We start from the raw sequence: 19,720 nt of genomic DNA, 5'->3' as shown, positions 1-19,720 counted from the left end.
TGAATAGGTGTTTTACAGAAACAAATGGCCTTCATAGTTATTTATATATTTCAGATTGCTAAGAAGCCTCGAACACCAACCTCTGGTCCAGTAATCACGAAGCTGATCTTTGCAAAACCAATTAATAGTAAAGCAGTTACAGGACAGACAACTCAAGTATCACCACCAGTCATTGCAGGTTATATTTCTTTATAGTTTATTAAGCTATATATTTACCTTCCTTTTAGGTTTAAGAAAGGCTGTTCTGCCATCTTGAAATGTTTTAGTGCAACAAGTAGAGTTATTATAAACCAAACTAGTTAATAAGAAATGTTATTTCTTACACTTATTTAAATGTGTGCTCTGAGCAAATGCCTTATCTCAAAATCAGTCCATTACTTTAGTCTCCTTAGTTTTTGGTAGAATTTTACCATGAAAGTAGCAAAGTCTTAACCTTCAGTAATACTAGCTAACATTCATCTAGTGTTTACCACAGGTCTCGCACTATTCTTAGCCCTTTACATGTAGTCACTTATATAGCCCTTGGGCAATCCTGGAAGGTAGGTACTAATAACAGCCCCATTTTACCAGTGTAGAAATGGAGGCACTCAGCCAGTAAATGGCCGAACTGGGATTTGAACCCAGGCAGTTTGTCTCTAGAGCACACGTAGCTAAGTTTAATAGATTTAAATTAATACACGTGAGAGTATACTATTTCATGGTTTCTGTTTGTTTTTGGTTTCAAAATGCTTTATATGCAGTTTTCTATGAACAGAAAATGGTCACAATGATAGTAATTACTTATGTGATAACAAAATTGTAGCTATATTTACCAGCAAATTCTTCAGTGTGGCCGAATGCTCTTTATTATATACTTTAATAATTTGTCATCACCAATTACTGTAACACCTCAAATCTTGACTTTGAGTATTTCATTTTCTTTATTAGTTTATCTGCCATTGTATTCCCATTCTGGCAGTTCTTTGACTTTGAGATCTCTGATCTGTTAATCATTCTCAAGAATCACTCACTTCCTGTCCTCAGATTCTTCCTCAGTCAATATGGAGTCCAAGACCCATAATTATCACTTCGTTGCAACACCATTGATATTCCTTTCCCTTTCTCCTTCTATAATGGCTTAAGTCCAGCACTCTTCTTACTCTGCCTGGCAAGCAGTGTGATCTTTCTAGAAACATACAGCCATGGTGACTGGTCTTTAATTCAGAGCTGTACTAACATGAACGTTTTCACCACTTAGGAGCTCATTTCTAATTTCCATTGTGTTTTAAGGGCTTATGGAAGCACCTCAGGATGGTAAACTTTGACTAGATACTTTCAAATGCTAATTACCTACATTCCTAGAATGTGTATTCTTGAGGAAGGTACTTTAAATGTTAACTAACCGTGAGGGGTAGGTGGGAGAGGATATATATGAAAACCACTGTCCACCATTTTTGATAAATTTATAGACAGTGTAACAACAGGCAACTCTGGAGTCAGTGGCAGTGATCTGTCATTTTCCTGAAGCTTTGCATTGTGTTTAGGGAGGCTTCTCGTTTTAGCAAGTGAGAGGAGGCATGGAAAGATTGTAGTTTGAGGGCAGTATTGTTGGGTGAATGTATTTTTCTCTTTTGGCCCTCAGCAGAGATTTGTGATGTTATAGGAGGCTGCTGTCTTGAGGGCTGTCATGGGGACAAGTATGGCCCCAGAGGGAAGATTGGAAAGCGTTTGGATTTGGATCTGGTTCCAGAAGTGGGCTTCAGTTGGCTGAAAGTAAGGAAGGCTTTGGATGTATCAATGAAAAAGGGACCCCAACATTCCCCTGGGAAGTTTTTGGGAGTTTTTGGTGGAGGGGGTTAACCAAGAGGAATTTCTCAGTGCAGTGTTTTTTACTATTTCTGAGCTTGAGAGAGTCCCTTACATTTTTTAATTGTGTGGGAAAATTATACGCTAAACAATTGTGGTGTTTGTACATGTGCCTGAGTGAACATTTGGTCAATGCCAAGATTTCACCTTTGACGTTTGACTATAATGATATCATTGCTGGGTCTTTGGGTCATTTATATAATGTGTTTGCACATTAATCATAGTTTCACCTTTTAATTACGGGCAGACTTCTTGGCCCTAGCAAAAGGCATAGATAGACTTCTATTGAATTTCATTAGAATCATCGGCATTAAGTTCAGTTTGGAGAGAGAATTTCCACTGTCAACTAGTTCCATTATATAGCCTTTTAAATTCTTAGGAACTAAATTTTAAAACACTGAAGTACCTCTCCTGTTGAATTCTCTTATCACAAGGAGGTTCTGTAATCTTTATATTGTAGCTATTGACTTTTCAAAGTACATTTAGATTGTTTTTTAACGACTTTTGGGCTTCTCATTGAAGATGGAAATCTTTTTCTGTCTTACAGTCAAGATAAACTTAAGTTTGTGTGTAAGTGATTTTTTTAAAAATGCAGATCTGATCTTGTCACACCCTTGCTTCAGATTTTCTTGGCCATATTCATTTCTTATCAGTTTCTTGGCTTCAGTCTGTCAGATTTGAATTTAGATGCCAGTGCTTTTTTAACATTAAAGGCATTTATGATCGAATACATACCTTTTTCATTTTCACCTAATTTAACTTATTTTAAGAAATTACCAAATAGACCATGTTCTCTCGGGATTTAGGATCTTGGCATTCCTTTTTACTTACGATGCCTTTGTTTGCCATACTCTTCCCCTGATCATCTCCTATGTATTCCCTTAGAACTTAATTATACCTACCAAATTCTTAACTTTAATTAGACTTCTATTACATTTCATACTGGTTTTTAATATTTCCATTAGTCACACTGTGTTATAATACTTGGGTTTCTTGTCTGTTTCCCCTACTACATTTATAATTTTTCTTAGTGGTAATTTTTTGGCTTTGTTTTGTTTGTCATGTAATTTTTAAAAATTAATTTATATTGGGGCACTGGGGAGGCTCAGTTGGTTGAGCCTCTCTCTGTCTCTTTCTCTCTCAACAAAACAAAACTCTCTTAAAAATTAATTTATATTTAAAAATTTTTGATAAAAATACATACATAAATTGTGGCATAACATACATAACATTTTAATCATTTTTAAGTGGACTATTCAGTGGCATTAAGTATATTTACACTGCTGTACCACCGTCACCACCATCCATCTTCAGAACTTCTTTCATTTTGCAAAACAGAATCATTATTAAACAATAACTCCCCATTCTTCCCTCCCTCCCAACTCCTAACAGAAACTTTTTGTCTCTTATCAATTTGACTACTCTACATATCTCATATAAGTGGAATCACACAGTATGTGTCCTTTCATAATTGGCTTATTGCACTCAGCACAATGTCCTCCTAGTTCATCTGTGTCGTAGCATGTAAGAATTTTTTTTTAGGCTGAATAATATTCCATTGTGTGTATGTGCCACATTAACGATAGTTCTTTTACCTTGTTTATCTCTCTTTCCAGACTTGGCACAGTTTCTGGCACATAGATGTGGTTCAGTGAATATGTATTTTGAATGAATATGTATATCATGGAAGCAATGTGGTGGTGTGGAAGGAGCTATTGGGAAACTTGGGTTTTAGTCATAGCTCTTGTATAGATTTTGTCTGTGATCTTGGGTAAATAATTATCGATTCCTCTTCTATAAAATGTTGATTCCACACACTTCAGAAGGCTTTGGAGACAGTTTAATGAGATACAGAGGTCCTTGTTATCAGAGCTCCCGAGGTACAAGGTTTCTACAGTGGAGCAAGCTTTATCAATGTGAAAATATTCACTAATAAATTAATCTCTTAAGAATTAGTCCTTGCTTAGATAAGCCAGCTCCCTGCCTGTCCCCCATCCCCTATCTTTTGGAGTATGTTTCTTGATTCTTGGAGAACACCTGACAGTGGAGTGTAAATACCTTGCAAATTGATTTCAAGGGGAGGTTGTAGAATTTGCATACTTGTTGAATCTGTCTGTGGAGCTAAGGATAAATAGGGATTTGGAGATTAGATAATCAGGAGGGATGCTATCTGGATGAAAAACAAGCAAGCCCCTCAAAAAGAATAACTTGAGGGGCGCCTGGGTGGCTCAGTCAGTTAAGCATCCGACTTTGGCTCAGGTCATGATCTCATGGTTCGTGAGCTCAACACCCCCCCCCCTCAGGCTCCACACTGTGTCTCCCTCCCTCTCTCTCTGTCTGCACCTCGTGGGATTCTCTCTCTCCCTCTCAGTCTGCCCTCACTCACTCATGCTCTCTCTCAAAAAAAAATTTTTTTAAGAGTAACTTGAATTTTAACAGTATAGAGGGTTCTTGGGAAAATTGATGAAATCCTGAAATATTTTGGCCTGGCAGAGATGACCTTCAGTATGATCAAGTTGTGCCCATTCAAACTGCATCTGTCATTGTGCTGTCACACTAATTTTCAGAAGAATCCTCTTTCCCCTAGACTTAACAGTTCATCCTAAGAGTTACTGTAGTTTTAATTATAAACTCGAGTTTTGTTAAATATAAGCAAAAAAAAAAAAAAAAAGGAAAAGGAAAAGAAAACTGAAAGATTTACTCTTAGTTTTCTTATTTGTAGTGAAATTTTTGTCCCTGTCTTAAATGAATTCACTTTAAGTGGCCTTTTCTGGATCAGCTATTTTCAGGAATTGAGGATTTTCTGCATTAACTTTTTCTGACACTTTTTTCTGAATTTATGTAATGCCAAACAAATAAGAAGTTATAGTAATAACCATAAGTGATGAGCATTTTATAAAACTGTGTCTTTATTGGTCATTTCTTTTCTTTTTTTTTTAATGTTTGTTTATTTTGAGGGGGGTTGGGGGAAGAGCAGAGATAGAGAATCTCAAGCAGGCTCTTCACTGTTAGTGCAGAGCCGAATGTGGGGATTCATCCCATGAACCACGAGATCATGACCTGAGCCGAAACCGAGTCAGATGCTTGACCGACTGAGCCACCCAGGTGCTCCGATAATTTATTTTCTTAATATAATCATTTTTTGGGCTTCAGGTTTATCCCACAGATAACTAGTTTTAGAAACTAGAACAGGCAATCATTTTACTTCAGGCAGGTTTAGCACTTTAGGGTGGTCTAAAAATATTTGATGCAGATTCATTTAGTTTATATAGAATTGACTTACTTAGTTATGTTATTCAGGTTAAAAAAAATCAACTCTCAACTGAAATTTGTTAATGACTATTTCAATGAAATTAAATGTAAGTGTGTACTACAAATAAATTGAAAATATTTTTTTCTAAATTTTTTTTTTTCAACGTTTATTTATTTTTGGGACAGAGAGAGACAGAGCATGAACGGGGGAGGGGCAGAGAGAGAGGGAGACACAGAATTGGAAACAGGCTCCAGGCTCTGAGCCATCAGCCCAGAGCCCGACGCGGGGCTCGAACTCCCGGACCGCGAGATCGTGACCTGGCTGAAGTCGGACGCTTAACCGACTGCGCCACCCAGGCGCCCCTAAATTGAAAATATTTTAAACATTCATAAATGTCAGATCAACTTGATTTTAAAAAAGAAACTGTATACTGTGTCAGAAAAAAATAATCCGGAAGCTCTTAAGTGCTAGTTTTTTATTTTTGTCTAAAGAGAAAGTCCTTTCTTTTTTCTCTTTCTCTCCCCTCTCTCCCTCTCTCTTTCATCTCCAGATATATTTATAAGTTAAATCATAGCATCTAAGAAGGAATTTTAGAGATAATGTAGTTATCTACCTTTTCTCTTCTTTGGGTGCTTGAATTCCCTTTTCAGCCAGTGAATTTGATTATACAGCGTCTGCTTGGAATACCTTCAGTGACTAAAAACTCACTTGTGGTGAAACAGTCTTTTCAAGTGGAAATTTTTGTTAGAAGTTCTTTCCTAGTGCTGAACTGAAACTTCTGTTTCTGTGCATTTGTGCTATGCATCTGATGTGATAGAGAGTGGCTCTAATCCTTCAACTTGACAGCCTAGAGATGAGTCGGGATAATCTTGGCTTTCCTGCCATAATAAAAATCTCTAAATCTCAGAAGTTTAAAAAATTTTTTTCACTTTTTATTCATACTTGATAAGATCACATATCCATTGTGGATTAGAAAGGGGGCTCTTCTTACAGTCTCACAAGGACTCAAGCTGACAGAGGAACCGACATCTCAGATGTGGCAGAGGAAAAGTAGAGCTTTGGAAGGTCTTGCCTTGGCAGAAATGTTCTGGCCCAGAAATGCAATACCTCTACTCATAGTTCATCGGTTAGAACTTGTCATGTGACCCTAACCTAATCACCAGGAATGGGGTGGGGGCGGGGGGTGCAGGGAGTACACAGTTCTACCATGTGCCCAGAATGAGAGAGAACCAGAATACTTGGTGACTAGCACTAATGACTGTCACACAGTCTTTCAAGAATTTGGAGATGTGTCATGTCTTTGTATTCCTTTCTTGACTAGGATAAAAATTCCTAGTATTTCAGTTCATGGTGAGATGATTCCCAATTTCCTAACCCATCCAGACACCCTACAGTTTTCTGTGTTTTTCCTGAAGGGTAGTGTCCAGAAGGGTTCACAGTATTCCTGTACTCCTGTTGGAATCTGTCCGAGAAGAACTTTTTGTTTTCCTTTTGGCAGTCTAAAATCAGATAGTATTAAATCAGATAGTCTTCAGGTTAGTCCAATGTCTGTTTTATAGATGTGGGTTGAAATTGTATCCTGAATGATTTAAGTTCAGAGTAAAACAGCTGTAGTATAGTACAGAGATTAAGTTTTGAGACTTGGATTCAAGGCCTGACTTTCAGGAACTGTGTTACACAGGGAATGTTGCACAGTTGTCCTGAGCCTATTTTCTGATAAATATAACTTAACAGGATTGATGAGAACAGTGAGAAGTGTTTTCATGGACTTTACATAAAGTGGTATTAAGATACTAAGTGTTACTAAGAAGCATTGTTTTGTTTCCTTCTGACTAGTTTCACCTTAGTTCATTAGGGCCTCACTTGAGTGTTTAAGTTCCTACCTGGATACATATGAAATAGTGAACATACAGACTACAGTCTTTGTGGGTGTAGATCATCATCACATACATTTTATATCATTATTGAAAAAAGTCAAACTGATGTGCTGCCTCTCATTTGCAGGTAGGGTTCTTTCACAGTCTACTCCCGGGACTCCATCAAAGACCATAACAATATCTGAAAGTGGTGTTATTGGATCAACTTTAAATTCTACAACACAGACACCAAATAAAATAGCCATCTCACCTTTGAAATCGCCAAATAAGGTAAAAAAAAAAAAATTAGCCACAAATGCTCAAGTGTTGTGGTTAATGCCTTTATGTTCTTACTAGTCACTTTAGATACTTCAATTTTAACATATTCCCAAACAAGTAATAGGCTTTCATCGAATACTAGATTAATTTAGTAATCAAGAAAAAAGAACTTATTCTAAACACATAGTAACTTAGTAATCTTTTTGCATGCTAAGATAATTTCCATGGCCCATATCAATGCGGGTACAACAAAAATCTTTTGAATGAGGTACATAATGTGTATAGTTCTCAAGTTAATATTTGTGCAAAATTATTATCTTTGGGAAGTCACATATGTAGTGACTATATGAATATAAAATGTTGAATGTAACTTTATTGTTATTTTGATAAAATACTCTGTTTTCTGCTTAAACTGTCCTGGGTTTTGTGGAGACCTGAGTTTTTGCTGGGTAACAGATTACCCAGAGTACTAGAAATTGCCATCAAATGCTGGTCACCAGATTCTCAGAGTTTTTAGATTTAAGTATAGTTCATTCAAAGCATTTGAAAGCTTTTCATGATCTGTTTTTATTTTAAGGTAGCTAAGTACTTGTCATTTTACTCTTAGTTCACTTCCTAAAACACGCAGATGTCATTATACCAGCATAACATTTTGAAAAGGTATATTTTAAGGACATTTCAGGTGTAAAGCTAACCATCATTATTCTGTGAGATGTCACCTTTGTGATTCTGGAAACTTACTGCCCTTTTTATGGCCTTTTTCATTATTTACTACTATTCATAAATAGAACAAACATTAAATATTTGTTTCACATTTTTTAGAAGTATAGCTGTTGGTTTCTGTTATAATGAGACTTGAATATAATATATAAATATGATGTCTCTTTCACTTTATTAATAATGGGATTCTACCTGCATGATAATAGAAAATAATTATTTACTTAAATGGAATGAATGCAGTAGATATTTGAGTGCTTACTATGTGCTATGCCTAGTGATAGGCACTGGGGATAAAAGCATGAATAAGACACGTTTTTCACTTCAAGCAGTTCAACAGGGAAGTTAGATGTAAACATTAAGAATTGCCCTACAGAATCAAGACAGTTACAGGTGGGTTGATGAGCTCAGCTGTGTGTTGGGGACACTGTATACAAAGGCTGTTCTTGAAAGATCTTAACCTTAAAGGTGGTTTGGGTCTTAGCTGTGGGTGAGCAGTGGAGGTAATACTTGCTTTGAGGTAATTTCTCGATTGAGGTAATACTTTACACAAAAGGGGAAAAGTGTGGCCCTTTGAGGGAACTATATTGCTCTGGTAGTGTGAGTGGTGAGGGTACGAAGGTTAGAGAGAAGGTTTTATTATCTGCAGGGGAGTTTGCATTTTATTGTTCTAAAAGACTTTCTGTGGCTTCCCATTGCTTCTAGAGCAGTGGTTTCCTTGTCTGTATATTGGGATCACCTGGGAATACCTGGTTTGTATTCCTAGAGACTGTTTTAATTGGTCTAGAGTTTGGCCTGGTATCAGGATTTTTAAAAGCTCTCTAAGTGATTCTAATGGGTACCCTAGATTGAAAACGACTACTTAAGGTTAATATGAGATTTGCATGTTTTTTCTTTTTAATTTTTTTTAGAGAGGGAGAGAGAGAGCAGCACACAAGTGAGGGAGAGGGGCAGAGGGAGAGAAAGAGAAAGAATCTCAAGCAGGCTCCATGCTTAGCACAGAGCCTGACTCAGGGCTCAATCCTGTGATTGAGATGATCAAGAGTCAGACACTGAACCAACTGAACCAGCCAGATGCTCTAAGATTTGCATTTTTAAAAAGATGATTCTTGTGGCATTATGAAAGACAGTCTGGAAGAGAGACCAGTTAGGTTAGTGATTCTCAACCATGTATGAACTTTTGAAACACCCTGGAGACCCCTTGAAAAAACTTATGGCTGGGTCCTACCTGACTCCATAAATGAGGATCCCCATAAATGGAGCCGAGGTATTAGTTTGAATTTAGTTTTAATATTTTAAGATTCATAAGTATGGGCCAGGGTAGAAAATCACTAAGTTAGATTATTCCAGTACTTTAGGTTTGAGCTAGACTAGCAGCTAAGGGGCTTGGGAAGAAGAGATGTGTTAAAAGAGGTTTAAGACATAATATTGGATGTCAGGGTCTTAGGGAGGGGGAGAATCTAGGATGACTCCTAGGTTCCTGACTTGATTAACAGAGTAGATGGTGGCACTGTGGACTGGTAAGTCTGGTATATGGGCTATATCTGATTTGCATACAGATAGGAACTAGCTTTATTTTTCTCTCATCCTTGACTTAAGCTATGCCATCTTGGATCTTCCTTCCCTACATCTTGACAAGAGATTATTTTTAACTATAAGAACAAGCCTTATTTTGGTGATTAAATTCACAAGTATGAAAAGTCTAGTCAAAGACTTAAATCTAGTTTGAAAGCTTCTCCCCTGAATTCAGACCCAATCATGACTCAGGGACCATATAGTCAAGAAGGGGAGTGTGCTCTGTTTCCTTCACTTTTCTACCTCCTCCCCGTTTTTGCTTTTGGCTTCTGATTGGAAGGAAGATTAGAAGAGAAATGACAAAGACTTCTGTGACCAGGACTGTTGTAATGTAGCTGCCAGTGTAGCAGGTGTCCAAGTGTGGACATTTACAGTTGTGCATTTAGGAAAGTTTTTGAAGATCCCCATGGATATGTCCCCATTGCCCACTTCTTTGTTGAGAGTGTGGTACACACTCAGGCTATCTTTGGCAGTTTCTCCTGGCTGTCTCTTACCTCCTGTAGTCTGCCCTACGACCTGGTACTGCAGTGTACCAGGCACGTGCAGCACAGTGTAGCAGAGGCACGTGTCTTTGGCCCATTAAGACGCTTTAGCCCTTCTGCAGCATCTGTTTGCCTAATGGGAAACCTATTGAAGAACCCACTGGTAGAAGTACAGCTTGACTAACTACTGTCCTCCTTTTCCTTGCTCTACAATTTTGACGGTTCCATCTAGCCTCTTGCATTCAGAATTCTCTAGGCTGGGACCAGTTTCTGTGTTCACATATGTCCTAAACTCCTGCAGGTATGTGTCAGGTTCTCCCAAGAAATCTCTTCCTGCATCCATTTCTGGTGGCTAGACCAAGATAAGCATTCTTATCACTACCAAAAAGTTTATTATAGTGTGTTGCTAGCCAAAATTGAGATGTCAGGTTTTTCCTTCTTCTAGTTATTACTTAGTCCATCCCAGAGGTTTTCTTGGAGAACCCCTGCCTTTGTTCTTATGGAGGTATAGTCTTCTCTACATTTATAAATTCACTTCTTTTTTTTTTTTTTAATTTTTGAGAGAGAGAGAGAGAGAGTGAGTGCAGACGGTTGAGGGGCAGAGAGAGAGAGGGAGACACAGAATTTGAAGCAGGCTCTAGGCTCCAAGTGTCAGCACAGAGCTTGACACAGGGCTTGAACTCATGAACTGTGAGATAATGACCTGAGTTGAAGTCGGATGCTTAACCATCTGAGCCACCCAGGTGCCCCTACTTCTATTTCTAATCTGTTTGGTTTCATTTCCTCTTCTTTTCTTTTTGTTTTTTCAATTTCATTTATTTATTTGTTTTTAAATTTACATCCAAGTTAGTTAGCGTATAGGTGCAACAATGATTTCAATAGTAGATTCCTTAATGCCCCTTACCCATTTAGCCCACCGCCCCCCACAGTAACCCTCTCTTTGTTCTCCATATTTAAGAGTCTCTTCTGTTTTGTCTCCCTCCCTGTTTTTATATTATTTTTGCTTCCCTTCCCTTCTGTTCATCTGTTTTGTATCTTAAAGTTCTGATATAAGCGAAGTCATATGATATTTGTCTTTCGCTGACTAATTTCACTTAGCATAATACCCTCCAGTTCCATCCATGTAGTTGCAAACGGCAAAATTTTATTCTTTTTGATTGCCGAGTAGTACTCCATTGTATATATATATACCGCATCTTTTTTATCCATTCATCCATCGATGGGACATTTGGGTTCTTTCCATATTTCAGCTATTGTTGATAGTGCTGCTATAAACATTGGGGTGCATGTGCCCCTTCGAAACAGCATACCTGTATCCCTTGGATACCTACTAGTGCAGTTGCTAGCTTGTAGGGTAGTTCTATTTTTTAGTTTTGTGAGGAACCTCCATACTGTTTTCCAGAGTGGTTGCACCAGTTTGCATTCCCACCAGCAGTGCAAAAGAGGTCCTCTTTCTCTGCATCCTCGCCAACATCTGTTGTTGCCTGAGTTGTTCATGTTAGCCATTCTGACAGGTGTAAAGTGGTATCTCATTGTGGTTTTGATTTGTATTTCTTTTTTTTTTTTAACGTTTATTTATTTTTGAGACAGAGAGAGACAGATCATGAATGGGGAAGGGTCAGAGAGAGAGAGGGAGACACAGAATCTGAAACAGGCTTCAGGCTTCGAGCTGTCAGCACAGAGCCTGACGCGGGGCTCGAACTCACAGACCCTGAGATCATGACCTAAGCCGAAGTCGGACGCTTAACCGACTGAACCACCCAGGCGCCCCTGATTTGTATTTCTCTGATGATGAGTAATGTTGAGCATTTTTTCATGTGTCGGTTGGCCATCTGGATATCTGCTTTGGAGAAGTGTCTGTTCATGTCTTTGGCCCGTTTCTTCACTGGATTGTTTTTTGGGTGTTGAGTGTGGTAAGTTCTTTGTAGATTTTGGATACTAACCCTTTATCTGATATGTCATTTGCAAATACCTTCTCCCATTCTGTCGGTTGCCTTTTAGTTTTGCTGATTATTTCCTTCACTGTGCAGAAGCTTTTTGTTTTGATGAGGTCCCAGTGGTTCATTTTTGCTTTTGTTTCCCTTGCCTCTGGAGATGTGTTGAGTAAGAAGTAGCTGAGGCCAAGGTCAAAGAGGTATTTGCTTGCTTTCTCCTAGAGGATTTTGATGGCTTCCTGCCTTACATTTAGGTCTTTCATCCATTTTGAGTTTATTTTTGTGTACGGTGTAAGAAAGAGGTCCAGGTTCATTTTTCTGCATGTCGCTATGCAGCTTTCCCATAGCTAGTCCAGCTGAAAGGTCCAGCTTTCCCAGCACCATTTGAAGAGAGTCTTTATTCCATTGGATATTCTTTCCTGCTCTGTCAAGGATTAGTTGGCCATACGTTTGTGGGTCCATTTCTGGGTTCTCTGTTCTGTTCCATTGATCTGAGTGTCTCTTCTTGTGCTGGTACCATACTGTCTTGATTACAGCTTTATAATACAGCTTGAAGTCTGTTTGGTTTCATTTTCAACAGGCAGGAGATGGATGATAGTGATGCTGTCTCTCAGTAAGTCTGCCATGGATGCCTTTGTCTTCCTTTTTAGAGTGTGAGGATTTATCATTTGTAGTTCTTAGCCTTGACCTCACTTCACCCAAATTTTGAGATAATAGAAAAAATTCCATTATCCTCTTAAACTAGAAAGGAAATATAGAGAGAATAATTGGTTTGGTCAAAGAGATGTTGTTTAGTTCTTGCAGGTGTTTGTCATTGAAGTACTCATTGATAGCTAAAGTAAAATGTCCTTTAGGAAGCTGAATATAGGCAGTGACTAAAACTATGCATATAGATGAAATCAACCAGGGAGCATGAGGTTGTGTGTACAGATAGAAGAAAGCAGGACTGAACCACAGAAATATTAAGAGTTATTAAAAGAAAAGGAGTCAATGAAAGAGAAGGAATGATAAGAGGTAGTAGGAGAAACCAAAAAAAAAAAAACAAAACAAAAACAAAAACCAAAAATAAAAATACTGGAAAGAGAGATGACTTCAAGAATGCTCTTGGGCTATAATTTTAAATACCAAGAAAGTCAATTAAGAAAAAGACTGAAAAGTAAAGCTTTGCCCCCATTGGTCAAAAGTGGTCAAAAGGAAACTCCCAAGTATCCACCTTTCCCTACCTGCCAACACTCAACAATCTTACCACCATCTGCCTTGAATAGCCAGGACTTCTCTCATTATTTATCCCGATTTACATTGGGTACCATCCAAAGGCCCAGACTCCTACATCACCTTTTATCTCCCACATCTAATCTCCTTAAGGTTGTCAGTATCTTCTGTCCTTGTTCTCACTTATCCCCAACTCTTGAACTACTTCCATTGTGCCCTCTCTGGAGTTCGTATCAAAATAATCCCCTAAATCTTCAATCTCTTCGCTGAATGTTCTTTTTATCTTGTTCTAACAGATACCCAGCTCTCCCCTACAAGACTGCTTCCCCAGCAGATCTCTTAAATGATGGCCATTTTTTCCTCCTTCAGCCATTAGGCCACTGATCCTGCAGTGGAGGGGTCGGACTACATGTTTTCTTCCTTCCTCTCATTACTATCTGAAAACTGTTCTCACTTTCTTCTCCATCTTTGACACTAATGTAACCAGGTTTGTTATGGGAAGTCAGGCAAGTCTTAATATTTTCTCAATTTACTTGATACTATAGTTGTCTATTATTATAGGACGTATTTCTTCCATTATATTTATTTTGTAAAGTAATCCTCAGTTCTCTACAAAGTATTTATTAGACATGTAAATAACCACTATACCAATGCAAATGTGATTCTGCATGGTTTACTTTCTTCTTGCTTTAGATTTTAGCAAAGCTGTTCTCTACTTTCTGACATTTAATGTGTGTTTTGTCCTGTAATCTTATTCTTACCTTAAGTAATATTTTTTTTCATGGAATATTTGGATTTATTTTAGAAATGCAGTATGATTTATGGGGCGCCTAGGTGGCTGAGTCAGTTGAGTGTCCGTCTCTTGATTTCGGCTCAGGTTATGATCTTGTGGTTTGTGAGTTTGAGCCCCACATCAGGCTTTGCACTGACAGTATGGAGCCTGCTTAGGATATTCTCTCTCTCTCTCTCCCTCTCTCTCCCTCTCTCTCCCTCTCCCTCTCCCTCTCCTTCTCTCTCTCTTTCCCTCTCTCCCTTTGCCTCTCCCTCTCCTGCCCCCGTCCCCTGCTAGCATGCATGTGTGCTCTCTCTCCCTCAAAAAGAAGTAAAAACATTTTTAAAAATGCAGTGTGGGGGCGCCTGGGTGGCGCAGTCGGTTAAGCGTCCGACTTCAACCAGGTCACGATCTCGCGGTCCGGGAGTTCGAGCCCCGCGTCGGGCTCTGGGCTGATGGCTCAGAGCCTGGAGCCTGTTTCCGATTCTGTGTCTCCCTCTCTCTCTGCCCCTCCCCCGTTCATGCTCTGTCTCTCTCTGTCCTAAAAATAAATAAACGTTGAAAAAAAAAATTAAAAAAAAATAATAAAAATGCAGTGTGGTTTAACATTCAAAAATCTATCCATTGAATTCACAACAATTAATAAGAAAAAAGAATAATTTTATGAATATATACAATACATCTCAATACATGTGGAAAAATGCTGATGGTAGCCAGCCTCCATTTTGGTTAAAAATACTTGAAACAATAAAAATAGAAGGATACTTTCATAATTTGAAAAGGGGGAAATACATCAGACTTCATGTTATGGTGCAGTGTTGAACAAGGATATCCACTTCCAACACGTGTTCTTTTTTTTTTTATTTAATATATGAAATTTATTGTCAAATTGGTTTCCATACAACACCCAGTGCTCATCCCAAAAGGTGCCCTCCTCAATACCCATCACCCACCCTCCCCTCCCTCCCACCCCCCATCAACCCTCAGTTTGTTCTCAGTTTTTAACAGTCTCTTATGCTTTGGCTCTCTCCCACTCTAACCTCTTTTTTTTTTTTTTTTCCTTCCCCCTCCCCCATGGGTTTCTGTTAAGTTTCTCAGGATCCACATAAGAGTGAAACCATCTGGTATCTGTCTTTCTCTGTATGGCTTATTTCACTTAGCATCACACTCTCCAGTTCCATCCACGTTGCTACAAAAGGCCATATTTCATTTTTTCTCATTGCCACGTAGTACTCCATTGTGTATATAAACCACAATTTCTTTATCCATTCATCAGTTGATAGACATTTAGGCTCTTTCCATAATTTGGCTATTGTTGAGAGTGCTGCTATAAACATTGGGGTACAAGTGCCCCTATGCATCAGTACTCCTGTATCCCTTGGATAAATTCCTAGCAGTGCTATCGCTGGGTCATAGGGTAGGTCTATTTTTAATTTTCTGAGGAACCTCCACACTGCTTTCCAGAGCAGCTGCACCAATTTGCATTCCCACCAACAGTGCAAGAGGGTTCCCACTTCTCCACATCCTCTCCAGCATCTATAGTCTCCTGATTTGTTCATTTTGGCCACTCTGACTGGCGTGAGGTGATACCTGAGTGTGGTTTTGATTTGTATTTCCCTGATAAGGAGCGACGTTGAACATCTTTTCATGTGCCTGTTGGCCATCCGGATGTCTTCTTTAGAGAAGTGTCTTTTCATGTTTTCTGCCCATTTCTTTACTGGGTTATTTGTTTTTCGGGTGTGGAGTTTGGTGAGCTCTTTATAGATTTTGGATACTAGCCCTTTGTCCGATATGTCATTTGCAAATATCTTTTCCCATTCCGTTGGTTGCCTTTTAGTTTTGTTGGTTGTTTCCTTTGCTGTGCAGAAGCTTTTTGTCTTCATAAGTTCCCAGTAATTCACTTTTGCTTTTAATTCCCTTGCCTTTGGGGATGTGTCGAGTAAGAGATTGCTATGGCTGAGGTCAGAGAGGTCTTTTCCTGCTTTCTCCTCTAAGGTTCTGATGGTTTCCTGTCTCACATTTAGGTCCTTTATCCATTTTGAGTTTATTTTTGTAAATGGTGTGAGAAAGTGGTCTAGTTTCAACCTTCTGCATGTTGCTGTCCAGTTCTCCCAGCACCATTTGTTAAAGAGACTGTCTTTTTTCCATTGGATGTTCTTTCCTGCTTTGTCAAAGATGAGTTGGCCATACGTTTGTGGGTCTAGTTCTGGGGTTTCTATTCTATTCCATTGGTCTATGTGTCTGTTTTTGTGCCAATACCATGCTGTCTTGATGATGACAGCTTTGTAGTAGAGGCTAAAGTCTGGGATTGTGATGCCTCCTGCTTTGGTCTTCTTCAAAATTACTTTGGCTATTCAGGGCCTTTTGTGGTTCCATATGAATTTTAGGATTGCTTGTTCTAGTTTCGAGAAGAATGCTGGTGCAATTTTGATTGGGATTGCATTGAATGTGTAGATAGCTTTGGGTAGTATTGACATTTTGACAATATTCTTCCAATCCATGAGCAGGGAATGTCTTTCCATTTCTTTATATCTTCTTCAATTACCTTCATAAGCTTTCTATAGTTTTCAGCATACAGATCTTTTACATCTTTGGTTAGATTTATTCCTAGGTATTTTATGCTTCTTGGTGCAATTGTGAATGGGATCAGTTTCTTTATTTGTCTTTCTGTTGCTTCATTGTTAGTGTATAAGAATGCAACTGATTTCTGTACATTGATTTTGTATCCTGCAACTTTGCTGAATTCATGTATCAGTTCTAGCAGACTTTTGGTGGAGTCTGTCGGATTTTCCATGTGTAGTATCATGTCATCTGCAAAAAGCGAAAGCTTGACTTCATCTTTGCCAATTTTGATGCCTTTGATTTCCTTTTGTTGTCTGATTGCTGATGCTAGAACTTCCAGCACTATGTTAAACAACAACGGTGAGAGTGGGCATCCCTGTCGTGTTCCTGATCTCAGGGAAAAAGCTCTCAGTTTTTCCCCGTTGAGGATGATGTTAGCTGTGGGCTTTTCATAAATGGCTTTTATGATCTTTAAGTATGTTCCTTCTATCCCGACTTTCTCCAGGGTTTTTATTAAGAAAGGGTGCTGGATTTTGTCAAAGGCCTTTTCTGCATCGATTGACAGGATCATATGGTTCTTCTCTTTTTTTTTGTTAATGTGATGTATCACGCTGATTGATTTGCGAATGTTGAACCAGCCCTGCATCCCAGGAATGAATCCCACTTGATCATGGTGAATAATTCTTTTTATATGCTGTTGAATTCGATTTGCTAGTATCTTATTGAGAATTTTTGCATCCATATTCATCAGGGATATTGGCCTGTAGTTCTCTTTTTTTACTGGGTCTCTGTCTGGTTTAGGAATCAAAGTAATACTGGCTTCATAGAATGAGTCTGGAAGTTTTCCTTCCCTTTCTATTTCTTGGAATAGCTTGAGAAGGATAGGTATTATCTCTGCTTTAAACGTCTGGTAGAACTCCCCTGGGAAGCCATCTGGTCCAGGACTCTTATTTGTTGGGAGATTTTTGATAACCGATTCAATTTCTTCGCTGGTTATGGATCTGTTCAAGCTTTCTATTTCCTCCTGATTGAGTTTTGGAAGAGTGTGGGTGTTCAGGAATTTGTCCATTTCTTCCAGGTTGTCCAATTTGTTGGCATATAATTTTTCATAGTATTCCCTGATAATTGTTTGTATCTCTGAGGGATTGGTTGTAATAATTCCATTTTCATTCATGATTTTATCTGTTTGGGTAATCTCCCTTTTCTTTTTGAGAAGCCTGGCTAGAGGTTTGTCATTTTTGTTTATTTTTTCGGAAAACCAACTCTTGGTTTCGTTGATCTGCTCTACAGTTTTTTTAGATTCTATATTGTTCATTTCTGCTCTGATCTTTATTATTTCTCTTCTTCTGCTGGGTTTAGGCTGCCTTTGCTGTTCTGCTTCTATTTCCTTTAGGTGTGCTGTTAGATTTTGTATTTGGGATTTTTCTTGTTTCTTGAGATAGGCCTGGATTGCAATGTATTTTCCTCTCAGGACTGCCTTCGCTGCGTCCCAAAGCGTTTGGATTGTTGTATTTTCATTTTCGTTTGTTTCCATATATTTTTTAATTTCTTCTCTAATTGCCTGGTTGACCCCTCATTCGTTAGTAGGGCAACACGTGTTCAATTCTACTGCAGGTCTGAGTTAATGCAGTATTGCAAGAAAAAGAAATAAATGACATAGGGTTTCAAAAGAAAGTAAAAAATTGTTACAAATTACATACCATTATATGCATGTAAAATTTAAGAATCTGCTATGAACTGTTAGAACTAATGTATAAATTTAGCAAGGTGATTAGATACACAGTCAATATTTAAAAATCAGTATTTATAGGGGCGCCTGGGTGGCGCAGTCGGTTAAGCGTCCGACTTCAGCCAGGTCACGATCTCGCGGTCCGTGAGTTCGAGCCCCACGTCAGGCTCTGGGCTGATGGCTCAGAGCCTGGAGCCTGTTTCCGATTCTGTGTCTCCCTCTCTCTCTGCCCCTCCCCCGTTCATGCTCTGTCTCTCTCTGTCCCAAAAATAAATAAACGTTGAAAAAAAAAATTTTTTTTTTAAAAAATCAGTATTTATAGACCATTTATATTAAATTCTTTTTAATGTTTATTTTTTGAGAGAGAGAAAATAAGCACTAGCAAGTGGGGGAGGGGCAGAGAGAGAGGGAGACAGAAGATCCAAAGCTAAAAGCACAGAGCCCGATGCAGGGCTTGAACCCATGAACAGAGAGATCATGAGTCGAAATCAAAATTCGGACACTCAACCGAATGAGCCACACAGGTGCCCTGGGACCATTTATATTTAATATAATTGTTGATATGGTTGGATTTTTACTAGTTATTTTCTTTTTGTCTCATTTGTTCCTTTTGTTTTTTAACTCTTTTTTTTTTTTTTTTTGCATTATCTCCACTATTGGCTTATTATAGTTTAAACTTTTAAAAACTTATTGGTTGCTCTAGTGACAAATACTACATTTTTGACTTAATAACAGTCTACTTTTATATTTATGTCACTTCATGTAGGATAAGAACCTTACAATAGAGTACTTCCAGTTCTTTTTTCCTATCCTTTGTAAGCTGTCATTGTTAAACATTTTACTTTTACAGGTTATGAACTCCATAATACATTTTTTGTTTTTGCTTTACACAAAATTACCTTTTAATACAATTAAAAATAAGCAAGTCTTACTTATTTTCATTTTAACTGTATCTTACACAGTTCCTTTCTTTCTGTAGGCCCCAATCTTAGTTTGGTATAAAATTCCTCCCTAAAGAACTTTCTTTAGGAAAATTTAATATTTTTAGGAAAGTTAAAAAAAATTTTAAGGAAAATTCTGCTGACGAGAGATTTCTCAGCTTTTGTTTGCCTGAAAAAGTCTTATTTTGCTGTTACTTGTTAGAAAGATATTTTCATTGGGTAAAAAATTCTAGGTTGGCAGTTTTCCCTCAGTGCTTTAAAAATGTCACCCCATTGACTTCTAGAGTGCATAGTGTTTGGTGAGAAGTAATGCCGTAATTTTTGTCTTTTCTTCCTTTGTATATGTGTCTTTATTTTCTCTACCTGCTTTCAAGATTTTCTCTTTATACTTGGATTTCTGTGGTTTGACTATTATGTATCCATATATGTGCTGTGTTGTTATTGCTTTCTTCTTTTAAATACACATTTATCTTGATTTTAAACCATCTTGGATCTATGATTTATTATATTTTATTTTATTTTTGTTTGGCTATTATCTCTTCATTTATTTCTTCTACCTCATT

At 38.1% G+C, this 19,720-nt stretch overlaps 1 protein-coding gene across 8 annotated transcripts in view; it reads left to right on the top strand.

Annotated features, from left to right (window-relative positions):
* LIN54 (lin-54 DREAM MuvB core complex component) overlaps positions 1–19,720 on the top strand; it is an 82,136-nt gene that overhangs the window by 18,961 nt on the left and 43,455 nt on the right. For 6 of the 8 annotated variants that reach the window (XM_047091732.1, XM_047091731.1, XM_047091736.1 and 3 more), the window contains exons 3-4: positions 55–178; positions 7,103–7,245. The exons of 1 other annotated variant lie outside the window; for it this stretch is intronic. In XM_047091732.1, coding sequence (XP_046947688.1) covers positions 55–178; positions 7,103–7,245 — 267 coding nt within the window. The remainder of the gene's footprint in view (positions 1–54; positions 179–7,102; positions 7,246–19,720) is intronic. One more of the 8 variants, XM_047091733.1, reaches the window with a different exon arrangement.

The sequence above is a fragment of the Lynx rufus genome, unplaced genomic scaffold (genome assembly GCF_022079265.1).
Source record: "Lynx rufus isolate CCGP_SWC_20201006 ecotype Redwood Valley unplaced genomic scaffold, mLynRuf1.p SCAF_3, whole genome shotgun sequence".
In the NCBI taxonomy this organism is placed as follows: domain Eukaryota; kingdom Metazoa; phylum Chordata; class Mammalia; order Carnivora; family Felidae; genus Lynx; species Lynx rufus.
The sequence above is the reverse complement of the archived record's forward strand: the minus strand, read 5'-3'. Positions and strand labels throughout refer to the sequence as shown.